Source organism: Tamandua tetradactyla, chromosome 26, assembly GCF_023851605.1.
Source record: "Tamandua tetradactyla isolate mTamTet1 chromosome 26, mTamTet1.pri, whole genome shotgun sequence".
NCBI classification, from domain to species: Eukaryota; Metazoa; Chordata; class Mammalia; order Pilosa; family Myrmecophagidae; genus Tamandua; species Tamandua tetradactyla.
The window spans coordinates 21,954,602-21,975,965 of NC_135352.1; the positions used below are offsets into that span (position 1 = coordinate 21,954,602).

Below are 21,364 nucleotides of genomic sequence, written 5' to 3' on the forward strand. Positions count from 1 at the left end.
ATTGTGAAAACCTTGTGTCTGACGCTCCTTTTATCTACCTTGTCAACAGACGAGTAGAACATATGGAATCAAAATAAATGGAACAAATGTTAAAATAAATTTAGTTTGAAATGCTAGTGATCAATGAAAGGGAGGGGCAAGGGGTATGGTATATATAAATTTTTTTCTGCTTTTGTTTTATTTCTTTTTCTGAATTGATTGATGCAAATGTTCCAAGAAATGATCATGATGATGAATATGCAACTATGTGATGATATTGTGAATTGCTGATTATGTATGTAGAACGGAATGATCAAAATAGGAATGTCTGCGTTTGTTTGGTGTTTTTTTGGTACTTAAAAAAATAAAATAAAAAAATTAAAAAAAATCAAACAAGATATATGGAAATAGGGCTGTTTTCTCTGTTAAAAAAAAAGAAGGAAAGAAAAATAAGTTCAAATAGTGTTCAGGCTTGTTGGACACCCTCAGTGGAGGTGAAGGGAGGACAGAGGGAGGAGATGGGAAAGGGGAAAAGGGGAAGTGGATCAGGTGTGTATGTGTGCATGTTTAACTGCTGTTCCTACAATAATCCAAAGCAGCAAGCCCAGCCGAGATGGTGACGTCAGTCTGCAGCTGTGCACAGACCTGTGCTCTGTTTACTGGGCCCTGGTATGCTGTGTGGGAACAGCTGGGCTGCAACTCTCACTCACACAATGGCTTCACTTTGAACTAACTGGCCTAGGTTCCTGAGGAAATTATCTGGCATAAAGACTCATTACATTTTTTTTTTTTTAAAAAAAGACACGCATGGAAACATCGCATCAAGGGTTCTCAGAGTGTTCCTTGCATTTGGGCTCTGAGTTTAAAGTTCTGCTGGGGACACACTTTGTATGTCTCAGGCTGGGATTGGGGAGCTTTTCCTTGTATTTATTACAGCTGCTTGGAGCTTTAGGAAGCCACCTGAGCTGCTCTGGCTCTTGTTCTTGGTTTACTCCCTTTCCTTATTCTCAGAATTCTACTCACTTCTGCTCAATTAATAAGACACTCAACAAGCCAATACAGAACATTAACATTTTCAGTATTGGAATAAGAAAGTGAGGAGTTTTCTCACAGTGTTATGGGCAATTATTTTCAAGAAGTTCTTATAGGAATTCGAGATCCACACAGTAATGTCAAATTAGCCCTTTTGCCCTTGTTTTATTATTTTATTAATCCACTTTTTAAAAGTATGTAAATAATTAAGGCATCAAAAGACCACTGCCTGTATGACTATAATTTTTTACACATATTTGTAAATGCAAAAGCTATCTCCAGCAATCTAGTTAAACTGCAAAGTAGTTTTCAGAATTAAAAAGAAACTCATTCCCTGAAACCCAGAGGGGCCAAAAACAGCAACTAGTTCATCCCCTATTCCATACTATCACCCTTTCCAATGTGAAAAAGTTAGTATGCACATAGCTCAAATAACCCTAAAGATTGGTAGAAGGATTGAAGGAGAAGAAATTATAACAGTGACGATAGGATTTAACAAAGAGTTTAACTTCTGAATCATTATACTGATATTTTAGTCTCCAGTGTCTTGGCTGAGTTAGAAGGAAAAACCTAAAATTGTGGAAAACAAACCTAAACCAGGCTCTGAAATCTGTTCTATAATTACTTGCTAAAATGTACTTTGAAATGTATATATGCTATATTTCACAAAAAAATTTGAAAAAAAAAAAGAGAGAAACCAACTAATTCATAAGACTGTCACAAAACATAAGGCCACGTTAAAGATTGCAGGTGACTATTTTTACTTTGGAATGAACCAGCTCTGAGAACAATTCGAGGCTAAAGATGGAGGAGGAAAAACTTTAGAGACACTCCTTGTTTATAACATGGATAACTGAGCAAGGAAAAAATACTTCCAAAGTGGTGAAATGCTTGACATCATACTTTCCAAATAAAACAAAAAGCCCCAAATGTCACATTCAGATATAACCCCTGAAAAGCAGAGCTGGATTTATCCCAGGTCCTAGCAACAAGCCCCAAGGGGCGGAAGTGGAACCTCTATCTAATTAGTCCTCAGGCTCTCCTAAGAGGGGATGGTCACACATCTCAAAGAGACCAATATCCCCTTTGGTGACTGGCAAATGTGCTGTTTACAGAGGAATACATTACACAATCATGTTCCCAGATTGTCAATATCCTTTTGAAATGATACAGAGCTTTCTTAATTTCACATGAGAGCGTGTTTCATTATGAGGCAATGAAAAAGATTTTAATGTTCAAGAACATAAATAAAGGTCTTAAGAGATTGGAGCCAAAATCTCAGCCACACCATTCACCCACTTTGTGATATGAGCAAATAACTAGCTTCCTAAGCCTAAATTTATTCAGTTTTGAAAAATGGATATATTAGTATGCTGATTTGAGTGCTGTGTACCCCAGAAAAGCCAAATTCTTTAATCTTTATTCGATATTGCTGGATGGGATCTTTTTGATCATTTCCATGGAGATATGACTCACCCAATTATGGGTGGTAACTTTTGATTAGATGGTTTCCATGGAGATGAGTCTCCATGCATTCAAGGTAGGGTTGCTCAGTTGTCCTTTAAGAGGGAACCATTCTGAAAAAAGCTTTAGCACCAACAGAGCTCATGCAGCCAGAGACCTATGGAGATGCAGAAGGAAAAGGCCCCTGGGGAAGCCTTATGAAATGAGGAGAGAAAGCTTGCAGACGTCGCCATGTGCCCTCCCAGCTGAGAGAGAAACCCGGAACTTCTTTGGCCCTTTCTTTGGAGTTAAGGTATCTTTCTCTCAATGCCTTAATTCAGACATCTTCAGGGCCTTAGAACTGTAAACTTGCAACTTAATAAGTTAGCTTTTAAAAAGAAGTTCTGTTTTTGGTATATTGCATTCTGGCAGCTTGCAAACTAGAATGATTAGTGTTTTCCCTATGGGATTAAATAAGATAACACATGCAAAGCACCTGGCACAGGGCCTGACTACAGTAAGGGCTCAATAAAGGTTACTATTATTGTTATTAGCCCTGTAAGCATTTACTGATTCAAATGTATTGAATGATTTTTCAAAGACACGCTTGGGATTCCATAGCAGAATATAACAGCTAAAAAGGAGCACTGCTTGTCTAGTGCTCAAAGAAAATACATAAACAGACACAGAATGATGGCGTGTTATGCTATAGTACAGCTGCACCTCAAATTTTAACCTTCTACCACTATTGTTCTCGATACCATAAAGAATTTTCCTGACTTTCAGGACATTTTGTCTAAATTGGACATAAGATATAAAAAAGCACAGGCAAAATAAAACTTTCATGGAAGAGACAGACAAGGGAACTAAATGGATTCGTACCCCCCCCCCCCAACCTCCCGGCACACACTTCCTTTAGATGCTTCCTGGGGTTGGCGGTGCCTCCCTGGGCTGAATTCTCTGTCTGCAAACCAGCTGCAGAGGAGAGGAGGTGCCCAAGCCCATCTCTGTCCACCTGCTCTCGGCCCTTCTCTCAAACTCTCTCTGGCTACCTGACTCAGGCCCCTGCTTTGAGCTTCGTGCACCTTCACCCCTTTTCTTTAATGGTACTTGGAGCAAACCACTTCTTGGGGTAAAAATAATTTTCCCCTCCTGCTTTTCCTGCACCTTACCCAGAACCACGAACGGGGACCCCACCTTCCACTAGCAGTGCAGTTGAGTGATTCCTTGATAATGTTACTCCAAGAAGGCAAATCCTCTCATGACCCATTTCCTGGGCACGTGACTAAGGTGGAATGCTCATAAATTGGGATCTGATCTGTTTCAAAATGAGAGATGGTAATATACTGAACAAAGTAACCAAGAAACCAGATTTTTAAAGTAAATTGCTCTTTTTTGCTTGGGGAGAGACAGTAGCCTACAGAAGAACAAAAGGAAGAGACCTACACTAACTATCCGTGCTGGTTTGAAAGGATTATATACCCTAGAAAGGCCAGGTTTAAATCCTAATCCATTTTTTGGAGGCAGCCGTTTCTTTTAAACCCTATTCAACACTGCACATTGACAACTTGATTAGATTATCTCCGCAGAGAGGCGGCTCCACCGATCCCATATGGGTCTTGATTAGTTCCCTGGAATCCTTTAAAAGAGGAAGCATTTTGGAGAAAGCTTCAGAATGAGCAGAGAGCCATGAATATCACAGAAACCATGCAGCTAGAGACCTTTAGAGACGAAGAAAGACAACATCCCTGGGGGAGCTTCATGAAACAAGAGGCTTGGAGAGAAAGCCATCAGACACCACCATGCTTGCCACATGCCTTTCCAGTTGAGAGAGGAAAAACCCTGAACATCATCGGCCTTCTGGAACCAAGGTATCTTTTCCTGGATGCCTTAGATTGGACATTTGTATGGCCTTGCTTTAATTTGGACATTTTCACAGTCTTAGAACTGTAAACCAACAACTTAATAAATTTCCCCTTTTTAAAGCCATTCTGTTTCTGTTGCATTACATTCCAGCAGCTAGCAAACCAGAACACTATCCAACAGCAGGCATTTCCAACTCTCTGGGCCTCAGTGTCCTGATATGCCAAGTAGGAATAAATACCACCTGCCCTATTAATGTGACAGTTTAGTGAGAGAAAAAGTGAAATAGGGAGCAGCTATTGTATGTAGGAGTGCAAATCTTCACAGTTTGTCTATGGAATAGTCATCTCCCATCAGAGCTCCAGTTTTTGTTCCCCACACAGCACTCCTTTCTCATGCAGCTGAGAAATCTGGCAGATGGAGGTAGACAAGGGCCTTTACATTTCTAGATTTCTGATTGCTCTTGGGAATTACAGCAATGAATTGGCATAAACCAATTTCAAAGCCTTTGGCCCATGATAACTTATTAGGAATGTACTTTTACAAAATACTGTGCTACCAAATTCTCCCATAAATCATACCACCTTACCTTTAAAACTCAGTTTATTTGCACCTTCCAAAGTGCTCTGACATTTATAATTTCATATAATATAATGATGCCAGGAGTTAATAAATAGGTGTTTCATAAAATCTCCTTTTACATTGGAGGGACCTGACATGGCAGAATGGAATTTAGATCCTAAGTCTCTCAGTCTTTTTCAGTGGGAGCTCTAGAGCCCAGAGCACAAAATTATTTGGGTGACTATTTCCTCAATCCAAGATGCATAAACAGAAGTTAATTCATTTGTGCAATGGATGTCAGGGCATTAAGCCTTAATTCTCTTCTGGACACTCAGTTGGAAAAGGCTGCAAGCTGGGACAAGTAAAAATGATTGACTATTTTTCCCTACACTGATTAGACTGACAAAGTCTTACTCACATATGGGATGATAACCTGGCTTAGTCAGCCTCCGGAGCTTCCACTAAGTCGCAAGGTCTTCCTGACCATTCTTCCCCTCCCACCCTAAATCAAAGTTTGAAAGGCTGTGCTGTTTTTTGACCTTAGTCACTGGGCAACAAAACACTGCAAACAGATGCTCCTGTTATCACAACAGCAAACATTCCATGTTCAAATGAAAACACGGAGACTGAAAGCAGATCAGAGATGAAAGCTCGGCTGACTGATCAACATGTTCTAAATTTCAAGCCTGAGGATAAACAATTAGCTGGCATCTGAAGAAATGTTTCAGTCAAAAGAATAAATTTAAGGTTGATTTTAAAAAAAAATGGTGATTTCAAGTCAGGTATTATTATGCCTTGCCTTCTTTCCTGATGAATCATTTTTAGGGTGCAAGGGTCAAAAGGGCTGCTGAAAACCCTTGAATGTATAAAATTTGGACGTTTACTAAAAGAATGAACCCAATTCAAGTGATGAATTTGATATTATTTATTCTTTCTGTGCTTACTTGATTCCTATATAATCTCATGCATGAAGGAAACATTCTCTACAGCCTGTGCAATGTCAAAGTGGAGTTGAGAGGGTATCTGCATCAGAAACACTTGGATGACCAGTGAAAGGACAGATTCCTGGATTCCATCCCAAACCAAGAATATCAGAAGCAAAAGGCATGAGATCTTGGAATCTGCATTTTAACGAGGCCTATCTTCTCACACACTTTAGTTTGAGAACCACTGTGCTCTACAAAAGACATTAGAAAAAAGTGAATTGGGCTAATCAAAAGACAGCCAAACCTTGGCCTTCTCAATTTAGAATCTGGAGTTGGTTCAAGAAGTCTTCTAATATGCTTTCAAAATCAGGTATCATTGGTGGTAGTTTGCATTTTTATGGATGAAAAAACATGGCCCTTTACTTATAAAGACAGCCAGCTAAGGTCCACATTTGGGATAGACACGGATACAAAAAGAATGAGCCAAGTTTGGGGTGATTAAGTCCATCTTCAAATCAGCAAGAGAAAAGCATCGTTTTGCCATAGAGTTGGTTTTCATTATATTCATATGATTATTTATTAAAGCCCATTCAAAAATCACTTCCTCAATTCTACCGGTCAACAGTAACTTAACTGTAAAGGGTTTTAAATTATTCTAAATACATAGCATTGTTAAACCAAATCTATAGATTAGAACAGTAACAGAACGAACACATTCTTTAAAGTGGGAGCCAGCCTGAAGTTCATAAGCCCTGATTAAGAGTTGATTAGACAGTCTGTACACTGCTTTTGGCAGAGGCAATTTGCTATTTCCTAGTACATAATAATAAAACGTACTTATTAAGCTCTTAATTAGATGAAAAAGATTCCAAAAGTAATTATCAATGCAAACTAGTGCTTATTTCAAATGACTTTCCTATCTTTCAAATAGTTTCATTAAGTGGCCCCTTTTGTGATTAAAGGAGTTTTGCTGTCTGGCCATCCTGACATCTTATCCAAGCTCTTAGCTTTTCTAGCTGTTCAAACTTAGGAAACTTAACTTCTGAGTCTCAATTTCTTTTTAATAAAATACAAATCAGTCGAAGTGGAGCTGAAGATTTCTGATAGGGACCAGAAAGCACTCAATAAGCATCACTGATGCACCCATTTAAGTTTTACACACCGAGAGCACAATCAGTCTTTTACACTAGTATGGGAATGCAGGGATTTTTAGTGAATTAATGGTTAGAATCACAATTGATTCATGAAATACAATCAAGACAACCGTATCCAATGATGATATAGCTGCTAATTCTGTTGGTTAAAAAAATATTTTTAAATATAAAATACCTCTTTCTTCATTAACTTCGATGAAAAATTTTGTGATTCCAGTGATTAACATTAATAAAAAGCAATAGGATCCCCAAATGACCATATAACAGCACTCCACTATACCAGTTCTCATTCAACATCTCTCTGGAAATAATTAGCATTACACATTTAACTTCTTTGTCAGAGGCAAAATGTCTGCTGCTGATGCAAATCATTAAATTTAACTGTAATCTATTTCAAGGGTTGATACTTTCAAAATAATATGTAGATTAATTTATATTGTCAGACATAATATACAATGTTTCCAAGGAAATGACAGCTCAACTTACTTTATTATTCTTTATTCCTAAAAACAGATGTGTTTTTAAACAGTTTATGGAAAAGCATTTATGCAAAAAAAAAATCAGTGAGTATTAGTTTACGAGGAGAAAAACAATTTTCCCTAGCTAATGTCCTAAGTAGTAAGATCCTTCATTCACTGGGGTACCTGGTAAGTGCCAGGCACAGGCTAGGTGGCAGAACACAAAGATGAAGGAGACAGCCTTCTGGAAGAGCTCATGAATCTGAAGTGGGAGAACAGACCTATAAATAAATAAGAACAAAGTTTCAAGTGTGCACAGAGTACCCTGAAGAGTGTAACAGAGGGAGTAATTGAATTGCTTGAGAGATATGGGAAAACATAACTAAAGACAAGATCATTCAGGTAAGATTTTCAGAATGAGCAAAGGAGGCATCTGAAAGACAAAAAATTGAAGGGCATTTCAGGCAGAGAGGATGTGCAAAAGAGGTATGGGGTACAAATGAGGCTATGGCCAGAAGCTGCAGAGGGGTGAGAAGATATGAAGAGCAATTGCCAAAAGATGGAAACAACCCAAGTGCCCCTCGACAATGAGTGGATAAATAAAATATGGTATAAACATATGATGCATTATTATGCTGTGGCAAGACAAAATAAGGTCCTGAAACATATGACACCATGGATAAACCCTGAGGATATAGCGTTGGGTGAAATTAGCCAGGCACAGAAGGGCAGATACTGTTTGATTTTGCTTCTATGACCTTGGTAAAGGTAAACTCAGAGTCTTATATGTTGAATATAGGGGACTGAGAGAGACAGAAGCTAGAGATGGATGAACAATTGGTTACCTAATGAGGTTGAACTTAACTATATGGGAATGGATAGAAGTGACGGTGGTTCATTAGTGGGTTGATAAGTAATATTGCCATACTGAAGGTGAATATGGTTGAAAGGTGTTGCGCAGAGTCATGTGTCTCACCTATTAACACTACAAATATAAATTCTTGCAGGAACTACTTCAAAGGTATGAATTCTATACAAAGAGTCAATAATAGAGGGGTATAGAGGGTATAGGGGTACACTATTACATGCTATAGCCTATATTTGACAGGAAGTCATCATCCGTACCATAGCAATACTAGGGGTGAATAATTGGAGGAGAAGGACAAGAATTATGGGGAGTTTTGGATTTTCTCTTTAGTGAGGGTGTGTTCATCTGTTATTTTTCTCTTCGGAGCAATGAAAATTGTCTGAAATTAAGAGTGATGATGATTATAAAACAAAGCGAGGATACTGCAAGACATGGATTGTTTATTTTGGACTTTATCCGTGATGCCCAACGGATGGAGATGGCCAAAGGGTACAGTGACTGAGAAGCAGAAAGGAGAACTGTGGTGGATACATATGATGGAATACTGTGCGGCTACAGAAAGGAATGAAATTGTGAGACATGCACTGAAGTGAATGAGCTTTGAGGACTTTAAGTTGTACAGAATAATCCAGAAACAAAAGGACAAATATTTTTCTTTTAGAAAACACTTATAAGAAAATTGGGGCCTACATTGTAAGCTCCTATAGCAGTTACATTTATTCCTGAGCTTTAAGTATTATTTCTAGATTCGGAGGTGCTGTGCTACATGTGTACAGTTTGGTATTTCCATGAAACTTTGGGAATCTGTGTGACACCTAAGACTCAGAGTTGGAGTTTTGAAGCACTTAAAGTCAGCATTGCTATAAACAACTGTTAAAGAAACAAACGAACAAAAAATCAGGCTTCAATTAAAGATAAAAACAAAGCTGATCTGATTGGGTCTAAGGTAAATGAGAATACAGGGTAAATGACAGAAGCTCACTTATTGTATGGGACCAAAGGAAGAGAGGTTTATTTTGTCCAAAATCTAAATTTTCTGTAGCACATAATCTAACTTAATCTGTCTGGATAGATTTAAACAACCCAAGCACATGGAGCCCAGAATAGGAACAAGGACTTGCAATATTGTATAGTTTAATGTAACACCCAGATACAACCCAGAGTATGTTGGGCAGACAATTAAAAAGTATTGAACTACTAAACTTTCCCACCTGGGAAACCCCTGGTCTCAAACACTAGGGACTCCCAAGTTAAGTTAATTGGCCAAGCCCTTGATCTTGAAGCTTGCTCTTCATAAACTTATTTCAATAGCATAGAAGCTAAGCCTGCCTATAAATATGCCCAAGAGTTACCTCCAGAGGACCTCTTTTGTTGCTCAGATGTGGCCTTTCTTTCTCTAAGCCCAACTCTGCAAGTAAAATCATTACCTTTTCCTCTACGTAGAACATGACTCCCAGGGATGGCCCTGACACCATGGGGTTAACAATGTTTTCCTGACTAAAAGAGGGGAAAAGAAATGCAACAAGATAAGGTATTCTGTATCTCAGTGGCTAAGTGAATTCAAATAGAGTTAAGAGGCTACTCTTAATGCAGGCTTCAGCTAGATATTGCTGATTGCCAAGGTTTGTCAAACTCCAACCAACATCATTCCTGTTAACACCAAAGAACATTCTATCTGAGATCCTACAAAAGTTGCAAACACTAAGTTGATTTTTCAGAAACCTAAAACCTTCAGATGGTTCCTAGGCCAGATACGTCCTGAAACCCAGAGATGCCAGTTTTCCAAGAGTTCCATCCCCGTATCCCATATTGTTGACACACCTTTAAAACACCAAAAAAGTTAGAATGGGCATAATCCAAATATTCTTAAAGACTGGGAGAAGGATCAAAGAGAAGGAGGAGTTATAACAGAGAAGTTAGGATTTAACAAATGAGCGTGACTGCTGAATCATTATGTTGATATTTCTTTTTAGTCTAGTGTCTTGGAGCAGCTAGAAGGAAAAACTTGAAATTATAGAACTGTAACCCATACCAAACTCTGAAATCTGTTCTATAAATACTTCTTAAAATGCATTTGTTAAAGTGATAGAGTGGACCAATGGAAGAAAGGTTTATTTGATCTGGAACTGAAATTTTCTGTTGTGCATAATCTAATTCAACCTATCTGTATAGCTCATTTGAACAATTGAAACACAGACAGCATAGAATGAGAAAGAGGTCCTTTAATCCTGTACAGATTATTGTAATGCTGGAAACATCCTAGAGTATATTAACCAAATAATCAAAAAGTATTGGCAAACTCCCATGAGTGAGGGGAGAAAGACTATGGAACTATTAAAGTTTACCATCAGGGAATTCCCTGGTACTGTGTCAAACTTTAGGGATATCCAAATCAATAGGCCATGCCCTCGATCATGAGGCTTACTCTTGTGAAGCTTATGTAGGTAGCATAGAAGCTTAGACTACCTATAGGTATGCCTAACAGTTACTTCTAGAGGACCTCTGTTGTTGCTCAGATGTGGCCTCAGTCTCTCTAAGTCCAACTCTGCAAGTGAAATCATTGCCCTCCCCCCGCTACATGGGACATGACATCCAGGGATGAAAGTCTCCCTGGCAACTTGGGGGATGATTCCCAGGGATGAATCCAGACCTGGCACCATGGGACCAACAATTACATCCTGACCAAAATGTGGGAAAGAAGTGTAATTAATAAAGTATCAGTGGCAGAGAGAGTTCAAATTGGGTCTAGAGGCTACTCTGGAGATTGCTCTTATGCAAACTTCAGGTAGACCTTGCTACCTCTCATAACCTGCCAACCCCCAACCAGGACCACTCCAGCCAATCCTAAAGAAGACCTAGGGCAATTTATAAGATTCCATAAGGGTTCCAGGCACTAGAGTAACTTGCCAGAAACCTGCAACCTACAGATGGGTCCCTGGTCCAGATAAGTCCTGAAACTTAGCCCAGCCTCTTCAGAACATCAGATAGTTCCATCTCCCTACTCCATTTTAGTGACAGACCCTTCCAATATCAAAAATTGTGGAATTGCCATAGCCCAAACAACCCCAATGAGAGGTATGGAAAGATCAAAGTAATGGTGGAATTATACATAGAAGACAGGACTTAACAAATGAATATGAATGCTGAATCATTAAATTGATATCTCTTTTAGTCTCTAGTATTTTAGAGCAGATAGAAGAAAAAACCTAAAATTGTGAAATTGTAACCCATGTCAAAGTCTGAAGTATGTTCTACAACTAACTGTGGTGCTGTGCTTGGAAATTTCTAGCTTTTTTGTATATATGTTATTGTTATAAAAAAAGAAGGAAAAAAAGTTGATTGTGGTGATAAAGTATTTAAGCCCACTAGCCTCCTATACTCTGGAGCAGCTAGAAGGAAAAATATGAGAGGATCGTATGGCAGCCCATAACAAATTCTGGGATCTATCCTGTAACCACTTTTTGAAGAGTGCTTTGTAAACTATTGCTCTTTTATTTCTTTGCTTAGTATATATACTATACTAGACAATAAAAAAAAGTTATAGGGTGGCAATCTTTCTATTATATGTAAGTTATACCTTAATCTAAAAAGTCAGAGGGCAAAGTCAAATATATTCTCATAAACAAAGACAAAGGAATATGCAAACACAAAAGTTATGTCAGGACAGTGGAATGATGGACTATTCTCTTCTCACTTCAAATTTTTCTTTAATTTTCATATGCTATTGAAAAGGAATTTTAATGCCTTAAATACCCATAAATACTTAATTACTCATGAAAATGTGAAACACATTACAGCATTTTTCCCCATGGGAAACAGGAAAGAATCTTTGCAATTAAGGTGTTTACTACCTTAAGACAACAGGAAATAATAAATAAAACAATAGGAAGTAGTAAATACACTAATGCAAATTATATTAGTAGTAATACAATTACTACTATTAGTAGTAATACAATTATGATTAGTAGTAAACATACTAATTAAGGGAGCCTTGTGGTTCTGCTCTGTGGAGTCTGAAAGAAGAGATTTTTGAAGAGTTTTTGCAGGAGGAAATGGAAGGCTGTTCCAGGAAGGCATGTGGCTCAGAGGTAGACACCTGCAGGCTGCACTTAAGGTAACCTGGCTTAACTTGGTAGTAGGACAAGTAAGGGTACAAGTAAGAAAGCAATGGGTAGGTCAGTCAATGGTAGGGGAACCTGGAGCCAAGTTAAATTCTAAAGGTCAAAACCAGACCCCACTTGGGCTTTCATTCTCCTGAGTTTATGAGTTGTCCTTTATTCTTTGAGGCTCTCAGAGTTTGGGAAGCTTCCCCTCATTTTCATGGAAAAATAAAGAAAAATTACCCAACAGAAGAATGGCATCAATGAAACCCTATTTCTTTAGAGGGCAAAAGTAGAAAATTCAGTGATGATGATGGGAGCAGCTCTTTCTTGAGTTGCCTGGGATGGACAAAGCACTGTGCCCGCTACTTTATATATATTATTTTATTCACGCTTCGCAATAACCCGGCAACATAAACATGAACTTCGTATCATCAATGAAGAAACTGTGCTAAAAAATGTGAGTAACTTCTAACTAGGAAGGGATGGATCAAGACTTTTGAGCACACACCAAAAACTTCTATTGTATGAGGAGAGGACAGGCCATGTCTCACATCCATTTGAGTTTGAAGAAAAAAAAAAAACAGCCTGTTCTCTGCGGTTTCTAATAACATTTCGTCTAATTACTACTCCTTTCTGAAGTATAATCTACACCCATACAAAACAGCAAATGCAATTAACACTACCCAGCTGTGAAACTGCATTCATTTTAACACACGTTATTTAACGCTAGTTAACACTTGGTGCTTACTATGTGCCAGGCCCTGTGCTAGAGCCTTTACATGCATTACTTCATGTAATTCTCACAACCACCCTTGAGGTGGACAATTGTAACTGCCATTTTACCAAGAACGAACTTGGGACACAAGAGCTGTAAAGTAACTTGTCCTTGGTCACCGGTCTACCAAGGATTTGAACCTAGACGGTCTGACCACACACTTTTAAACCACTCTGCTCCAGTGCCTCAGTTTGTTTGTCTATTTGTTTGTCTGTTTTGCATGGCAGGCACTGGGAATCAAACCTGGGTCTCCAGCATGGCAGGTGAGAACTCTGCCTGCTGAGCCACCATGGCTCACTCTCAAGTGTCTCAGTTTGAAAACTGACTGTTAAACTTTGTTCTGTAAACCTGTTTTGTTTGTTTAGTTTTTTTCCCGTTTTGACTAATGCTAAAACTAACATTCAAACTGGCAGCTTTCAGAGCATTTTTCCTGGACCGTTTCATCAGGACAACTGTTTAAAAGGCTTCTCTTCCATCCCCTTACAGAACCAAAACCCTTCCCCAAATACTTTATGTTGTGACTTGAGCAATCCTGCCTGTTTCAACAGTGGTAATGACACATCCCCTGAGCTCTGCTTCGGGTGAATGAGCGATAATGGACAGCCAGCTGTTGCATCCTGACATGTAGACGCAGCAGAAACACGGGTCATGGTACACTCTCCTTATCACAGATGGAAAGGTGAGAGTGGGTACAAATTGTGCCAGCTATTTCCTGTCAGGCTGTGTGACTAACTGGAGGTGCTCAGTACCTGGGCACAAAACACCCAATTGTGCTACCCACTGAAAGCTAAAAAGAGGATCATTCATTCAACCAGAGTCAATGAGAAACGGTGTTTCCTTCATGGTTCTGCCTCATCTGGGGAGAGAGGGGGAAACGTGAGCCAGTAGGTAGGGCCATCTCCACCTCTCTTGGTCCCTAATGAACTCTGAAACACAAAAGGCCCTCTTTCCTGATCTCCTAACCATACCATTGCATTATTTAAAACCCCTACAAAAGCAAATTAAGTTGGCCATTTGGATACTCAAAAGGGCAATAAACAAATTTTAAATATAAGGCCTTGCAAGCCTCTGGGAGCTGGGCTGCCTCTCAACTATAGTTTACTTGAGCTGTTTCATTAGGATGCACAAGTCTTTGGATCCTGCAGGTTCGCCTATTTTAAAATTACTTTTCCATAAAGACGTCTTCATTTCCATAACCTAAAATAAGGCCAGGGGAAAATGACTGAAGCCCTGGCAGGCAACTGAGAACCTAGAGAGTCAATCAGAAGTTTCGCCTCCCATGGGGAGGTGCACAGAGAAGAATGTAGAGACAGAGTCCTGACCAGCATTCCTTTGAAATTTGCCTGGGAAAATGAAATTTAGAGCATTCACGACCAGCAAACTAGATTGGCCATGTCTAAAGTCTGGTCTTATAAAAAGGAAAGTGGGCCGCTTCTCCTAGAACTAGATAAACACAGATTTACTTCTCCGGCTGTTAACTTTTCATTTTCTGTACACATACATACACATGCTTTACATGGAGATTGTCAGCATCCAAAGAAAACAGGCAAGATCAAGGAATTCAGCCTCCTTAAGAAATAGTGCCCAAACTGACTGAAGCTAAAGCAGAAAGTTGTTTCTCTAGGAGTGGGGTGACCACAGAAGACAGAGGTTCATTCCAATGTGGCAGGTGAGGTAGAAATGGCAGTGTTCTTTCTGTTCCACCCTCTAGGACTTTTCTAGGAAAGACAGGAACTAAACTGGAGTTCAGCGTGGAACTGCAGCACTGAGTGGAAGTGCTAGAAACAGCAGAGTCGCCTCTGAAGAACTAACTGGGTGGCTCTTGACCATCAGCTCCATTCAAATGGTAAGGCGAGTAGAGAATTTGTCTTTAGACAGGTTGCCCCTAAAATGTAGCTTCCCTTAAACTCTATACTAGCTTCTCACAAAGCACCTTGAGAAAGTAATGACTACTATCATTGAAGGAATTTTCCTATTACACTTTAATATGAAAAGTGGTTCAGAAAAAAATATATGATGGAATTGTTTAACAGGAATCCATACAATCATAAACATTATCCTGTCCCCCTCTTCAGAAAGAGAAATGTTTTGGCCATCAGAGTTGTGCTTTCTGCATAAGCTCTGCTTGGCTTAGTCAGATCAGTGTCAGGAATTCTGTGAACCTGTGGTCAAGCTGCCAAGATTCAAAAGAAATGTTGATAGTAAGTGTTTGCACAGACACCAGAGTGGGAGAACTAACAACTGCCAAAACACAACTCCAGCCAGAATGCAGATAGGAGAGCCAAATGTTTCCAATTTTCCCCTCTTCCCGTAAAATTTAATAACACACAAAAAAAGAGCTCTTACCTAGCTCTCCACGGAGGTTAACAAGTTCTTGAGATAGGATTTTGTGTTGTTTCACTGCTTCCTCCCGCTGTGGAAAACACATCAAGTTACTAATGTTTTCAAGAGAGTCCCTTTCAGTAAAGCACACATTTGTTAGCACTAGGAAAGCGAGACCCAGAATTGAGAAGCCAAGATATGAATCATTTAGGCTAGCAGTTTGTGTTGTTAGAAAACACAGATGTTCCTTAGTTGTTAAGGAAATTAGAGTTTCAAAAATCTGTATTTTCTCAGGTCCTAGTGAAACTTTCATTTGAGGCACTGGACTGCCTTTAAAAATATTTACTTTGAGACAATACTTCACTGCTGATCCATAGAACCTTTTAGCTAATGCATACCGTACTTAAGACATAATGCTATCTCTTCCTTCTAGGACAATAGGGGCCTAATCAGCTGAAGATAAATATTTAATGCTCTACACACAGGCTTATATGTACTTTGCCCTATGTTCACAAATACAAAAAGTTTTGAGCAAGGCAACCTTCCACTTCTAAAAGAAAGACAAAAAGTTATTTTTTATAAAACTACGGTGAGAAAACAATCCTTTAAAGACATGAATTAATTTCAATCTATGACATATTTCCTGCGTTTCAATATATTTTTGGATCAGGCATAGTTCTAAATAAATGTCAGAAAAACAAATCAAGGAAAAGCAGGCAGTTGTTTCGGTATTAAAAAAGCAATTATCAACCTTGTGATAAAGACCAATTCTGAAGTTACCGGAGACCCATAGGAATCACTCACACACGCATACTTACACACATACAGTAATTAGATCAGTTTCTTAAGAGGCAGATTCCCTGGCAGCAGGGCATAACTAAGGAAAACCATGTCCTCTCAAGTCTCTCTGACAATGCCCTCACCAGGATCACTCAAGACGTGGCTCCCGCTGCATTTTGAGCATAGGATTGCAGAGATCATGAGACTCAGGCTTTGCAGGCAAGAGTTGCTTGTCATTCAAAGCATTGCCCCCTAATTCCAGACATCCTTCCAGAAAAGCACTATAAACAAATACTGATTACCCTTGTTGCAGCACATGGAGCAGGGAGGCACATTTTGCTGCTGGAGCAGCCCATTTTCCAGCTTCTGTCTCCAACTCCCCCACCCCCCCGCACCGTCCAAGAAGTGCACAGGTGGCCGAGCCACCCACCAACCGGCTCTGTCTACATTCCGAGCTCTACCAGGAGGCGCGCCATTGGCCCTCGGTTAGCCTTACTTCATGTCCTGCAGGTTACCGTATGCCTCGGATGCCTCTCTCCCCACAGAAGCTGATACTGCAGCTTCTGCCTTTGGCAAGAGCAGCCTGTGATTACTTAAAGCCACAGCCCTTCATTTATGAAAAACGAGAGCCAGACGTTAGACTGATAGATGGCCACTTAGTTAAATATCAGCTGGTACAGTGGAAAGAAGAACGGAGCTTCTTCTTCGTGGATAATGGAGTTATTTTTAGATTTGTGAGCCTTTTTTTTATTCCCCCTCTCTAATTGAGGTCATTAGATGATTGCATTCACTAATAGAAAACGGAAACTTGTTCTTTAAAACCCGTCTACTGAATGAGGGTACGAATTAGGTGTAGGACAATGAAAATTGAAGTGTTGTGACTTAGAATTTGACACAAATCAATGGTGTTTCTCTCAAAATTTAATTTGAAGGCTTAGAACACGGACCTTAAGTCTGCGATGCTGACTTGAGAGCTGAAAATCATATATATATATATATTTTTTTTTATTGTATAGTATAACATATATACAAAGCAAAGACATAAAAAAGCAATAGTTTTCAAAATACTCTTCAATAAGTGGCTCCAGGACAGAACCCCGAGTATTTTTACTTTTTAATTTGTAGTAGCCTCTCATTAAAGAGCCAAGGAAGTTAACTTTGAATGCTAGCATTGTCATATGAACAGTTAATAGTGACTGGAATATACTAACTACTTACATTGGACCTTAAATGTAATCTAAATGTTTGATTTTAAAAGTACAGCTTTAAGTTGTTCTGAAATCACAAATCAGTGAGTCCAAGTTTTAAAAAAACTCAAAAGTAATTGGGTTTTTTTCGATGTAGAAATTAAAGTTTGAGGAAAATCAACCTAGATAAAAATGAAAGAAAAATAAAATAAAAATACAAATTTATTCACCTCAATCTCATGTATGTAAGCTTAATTCCGTTTGTCTAGTAACCTATTCAGGTAAGTCATCAGCAAGTTTTGCCATTCAGGAGTGACTGAGAAGACAGCGTACTAGGTAACCCAAAAGCAACCCTGTAACACATCCAGTGAACTTGCTTAAAATTCACTCTTCCCAATAGTAGCCAGATTGCTAACAGAAGTAAGAACTGGAGGGAAAATTAAATCTACTTTCCAAATTTGTGGGAACTAAAGGGGAGATGAAAAATTAAGGGATATAATTTCGAAGAGTAATTCTATGAAAATTGTCACAGTCTATCACAAACAGAATGTGTCTTGAATTCATGGTAGAGTCTCTCCTAGTTCTGAACTTCACCAACCCATTCCTGGACTCTAGAAAGTGTCCTTTCAGCCCAACTTTCAGAGGGCTGTTAGATTATTCCATATTTCTTGCACACATAAACTCCTATGCTCAAAAATCTTCCTCTCGATGGCATAAACAAATATCTCCCTAGTTCCATGGATGTCACTTAATTGGCTCCTGTTTAGACTCCCAGCCCCCTTATGTCCAAGTTACCAGTGCCACGCATGTCCATCCTTCTTTTCTGGAAGGTCTGGTCTTCTCTACCTGACCCTAAACCTTCAGGGAATATTAAATGTCAATTAGAAATGCCCCCCTTCCCTCCCCCTAATGCCATGAATGAATATTTATCCTTCTGATTCGTTGGCCAGTTATTACTCAATACCAATTATCCAAACAACCTTCCAGATGCTGTGATAAATATAAAAGAAACTTCAGCTTGGGACCGAGGGAGAATTAAAATCTCCATGTCCAATGCCTTGGTCATTTCCCCAAAGGAGGTGACCTCATCTAAGGGGAAGCAGCAGAGGATAATGGAATAACTAAGGGCTGTAGAGCCAGATGCCTTGAGAGGAATTCTGCCCTACCACTCACTGGCCTTGTGAACCCAAGCATGCTATTTAATTTATCTGATTTCTCGTTAATGGAGCAGAAATAATGCCTACCGAGAAGGAGCTTTGCATGTGTTACATATGACCCTGTATGCAAAATGCTGACTATAGTACCCATGCCTTAACAGACATATACTGAAAGCGATAGTTCCTACCCAACTCTTCTTGGAAGACTGCCCTTTAAATGTACTTATCCTTTACTTATTGAAGATAAAATGCATTTGCCAGTTGGATACTTATTTACTATTGCTCTTTATTCAGCTGCTTCTATAGCAGTGATTCTGTCTTACGTGATAAATTCTTTATGGTCCAGATAACAAGTTTATTTAATTCTCTTCATACTGCAACATGCATAATCCTACATGATGTGACAAAAAGAGAGGTGGGAATCTAGATAGGAAAGTGCTTTTTCCTCATGCATTAAATGTATGAAGTGCAGCAAGGGGGGAGGGGGAGGTGGGAAACAGACTCACCATAATTTAATTAGGAGTCTCTAGGACACAGGCACTTAGTCGCTGGCTGTTGTCCCAGTAGTGCCTCAATTTTGCTAGCGATTCAACAGTATCAGTGTAATAGAGGATTTTGCAGAAAAAAGCTGAATCAGATGGCTCGGCCAGGATGTCTGACAGGTACCTCCTCCCCATTGACAGTGGAACACGGTGACTTTGCAGTGTGTCCCCTATTTTTGTTTTGAGGCATTTTTATTTTTAGTAGACTGTATCATGCATGATTCGTCTTTGTTTAGGTGCAACTGTAGGTTAGATTCTACTTGCAAAAAGAGACTCTGAGGCATTCAGAAGAATTAATCAGAAGTCTTGTTGAGGCTTATCCAGCAAGCCAGCCATGGACCCTTTTATGAAGAGATTGGGATTATTACCCTCAACCTGTCACATTCGCTTTGCTGTCTGGGCAGGGTACTTACTGTACAACGATGCCAGAGGAAATCAAGAATTAGAACAAACTAAAACTAACATTAGGTTGTTCTTTCAGAAATAGAAAGTGTGGAATTAGTTTCCAGTTATAGGAGACATTTACTAGAACTTCTGCCGTGTAATCAAATAGCTCTTCTACTAAAGTGGGAATGCTGCAGTTATTAAGTGATGGTTCCAGGATTTCCTATAATCATTCATTGAGCAATAATATAATGCCCCAAAACTATTTAGAAAAGATTAGGAATACTAACCCTTATATACTTCTATATATATTCTGTAATGGGTATGAGGGAACCTAAGGGTTAAAAGAAAATTTAAAAAGAAAACTGTTTAAGTTTTCTCCTGGTTATATCATTCCTTCCCGATGGCTTGATAACAGCACCCGGTATGCATTAAGCGATCAGTAAACATTTGCTGGTTGATTCTAAAATAAAGAGATGGTAAACAGCAGAGAACATTTACATGAAGACTTCACGCTCATCTTTCATCTGGGATTCCAGCCTCTCTTTGCCTGTCTGCTGAGGTATCACTCTGCACCTGTTACGTAGAAGGCACTGCCATGGCTGCTTAGGTGGTTTCATAAGAAAAAACTAGACTCAGATCCTGCTTTCAATAAGCTTCCTGTTTAAAAAAGCAAAAACAAGTGCTCACAGGTATCTACATTGTAAGGCAGAGTGAAAGAGAACAGGAAGTGCTCCTGGAGTCCGGGGGTTGGGGGGAGGAGAGGCCCAGGAGAGTCTTCCTAAAAGGGGGGGGGGGGGGGGGGGGGAGGGGGCAGTTTAAGTTGTATTTTAAGAAATTCAGAAGAGTCACAATCACACATGTGCCAGCACCTAGATTTAGATGGAAGGTGAAAATTCACATACAGTGAAATTACCTCTGAAAAGCATTGACAGATCGCCACGCTGTAGGGTGACAGAACATCTCATTATATCCAAGGCAGTGTGTTTTTCCTCTGGTGTCAGATCTACTTTTTTTTTTTTTTTTAAACTGAAGACCTGAGAAAGTATTTAGCTTGTGTTTAGGAGCCAGATTATATAGGACGTATGATCATTAGGATCACATGTAAAGTGGAAGGTCCTTGCCACAAGAGGTACTGAGCGGCTGAGAACACACTGGAAGGGAGAGCAGACTCACGCATCCCAACTCACATCCACCCCTGTGCCTCTGGTCACTGAGAGGCATGGAAGGCAGAGATGCCTGCTCTTCTTAATCAGCCTTGTGCTTTGGTTGTTTGCATAATGAATCCACTTACATTAAATGCAGTTAACGATATGACGCCATGCTAATAAAGATCTAGTTAAGTACGTACTGGGGGAAGGGCAGTAGCCCAGTTAACGGTATCTGGATAAAGGATGAAAATGTACAAGAAGTTTATGGGAACTTTGATTTTGGGGTTTCCCAGAGCTCAGTTCATATCCTGGCCTTCTTCTTATTAACTGTCTGATGCCAGGAGACATACTTAACAGCTTTATGCCTCAAATTTCTTGGAATTTGTGAATTCCAACACATGCTTTTGGTGAGGATATAATAAGGAAAGAATATCTGGTAATTAGTAAATATTCAATGAATGTTAATCCCCTCTTGCCTCTCCCTCGCCTCCCCTAATATGTAGCTGGAGGATACAGGCAGTAAAGCTAAAGTTAAAATGAGGCCAGATGCTGACAAGTTACAGAACGCTTTTATTCTAAGTTACAAACCAGAGTTATCCAAAAGGAATAAAACGTAACCCGCACGTATAATTTTAAACTTCCTGGTACGCACATTAAAAAAGTAAATGAAATTAATTTT

The 21,364-nt window shown here is 39.3% G+C and overlaps 1 protein-coding gene across 6 annotated transcripts in view; it reads right to left on the reverse strand.

Annotated features, from left to right (window-relative positions):
* Positions 1–21,364, reverse strand: part of MTUS1 (microtubule associated scaffold protein 1) — a 154,932-nt gene that overhangs the window by 15,669 nt on the left and 117,899 nt on the right. For 5 of the 6 annotated variants that reach the window (XM_077144363.1, XM_077144362.1, XM_077144367.1 and 2 more), the window contains one exon: positions 15,509–15,575. In XM_077144363.1, the coding sequence (XP_077000478.1) occupies positions 15,509–15,575 (67 nt within the window). Of the gene's footprint in view, positions 1–15,508; positions 15,576–16,566; positions 17,190–21,364 lie in introns of those variants that run through there. The other variant, XM_077144366.1, reaches the window with a different exon arrangement.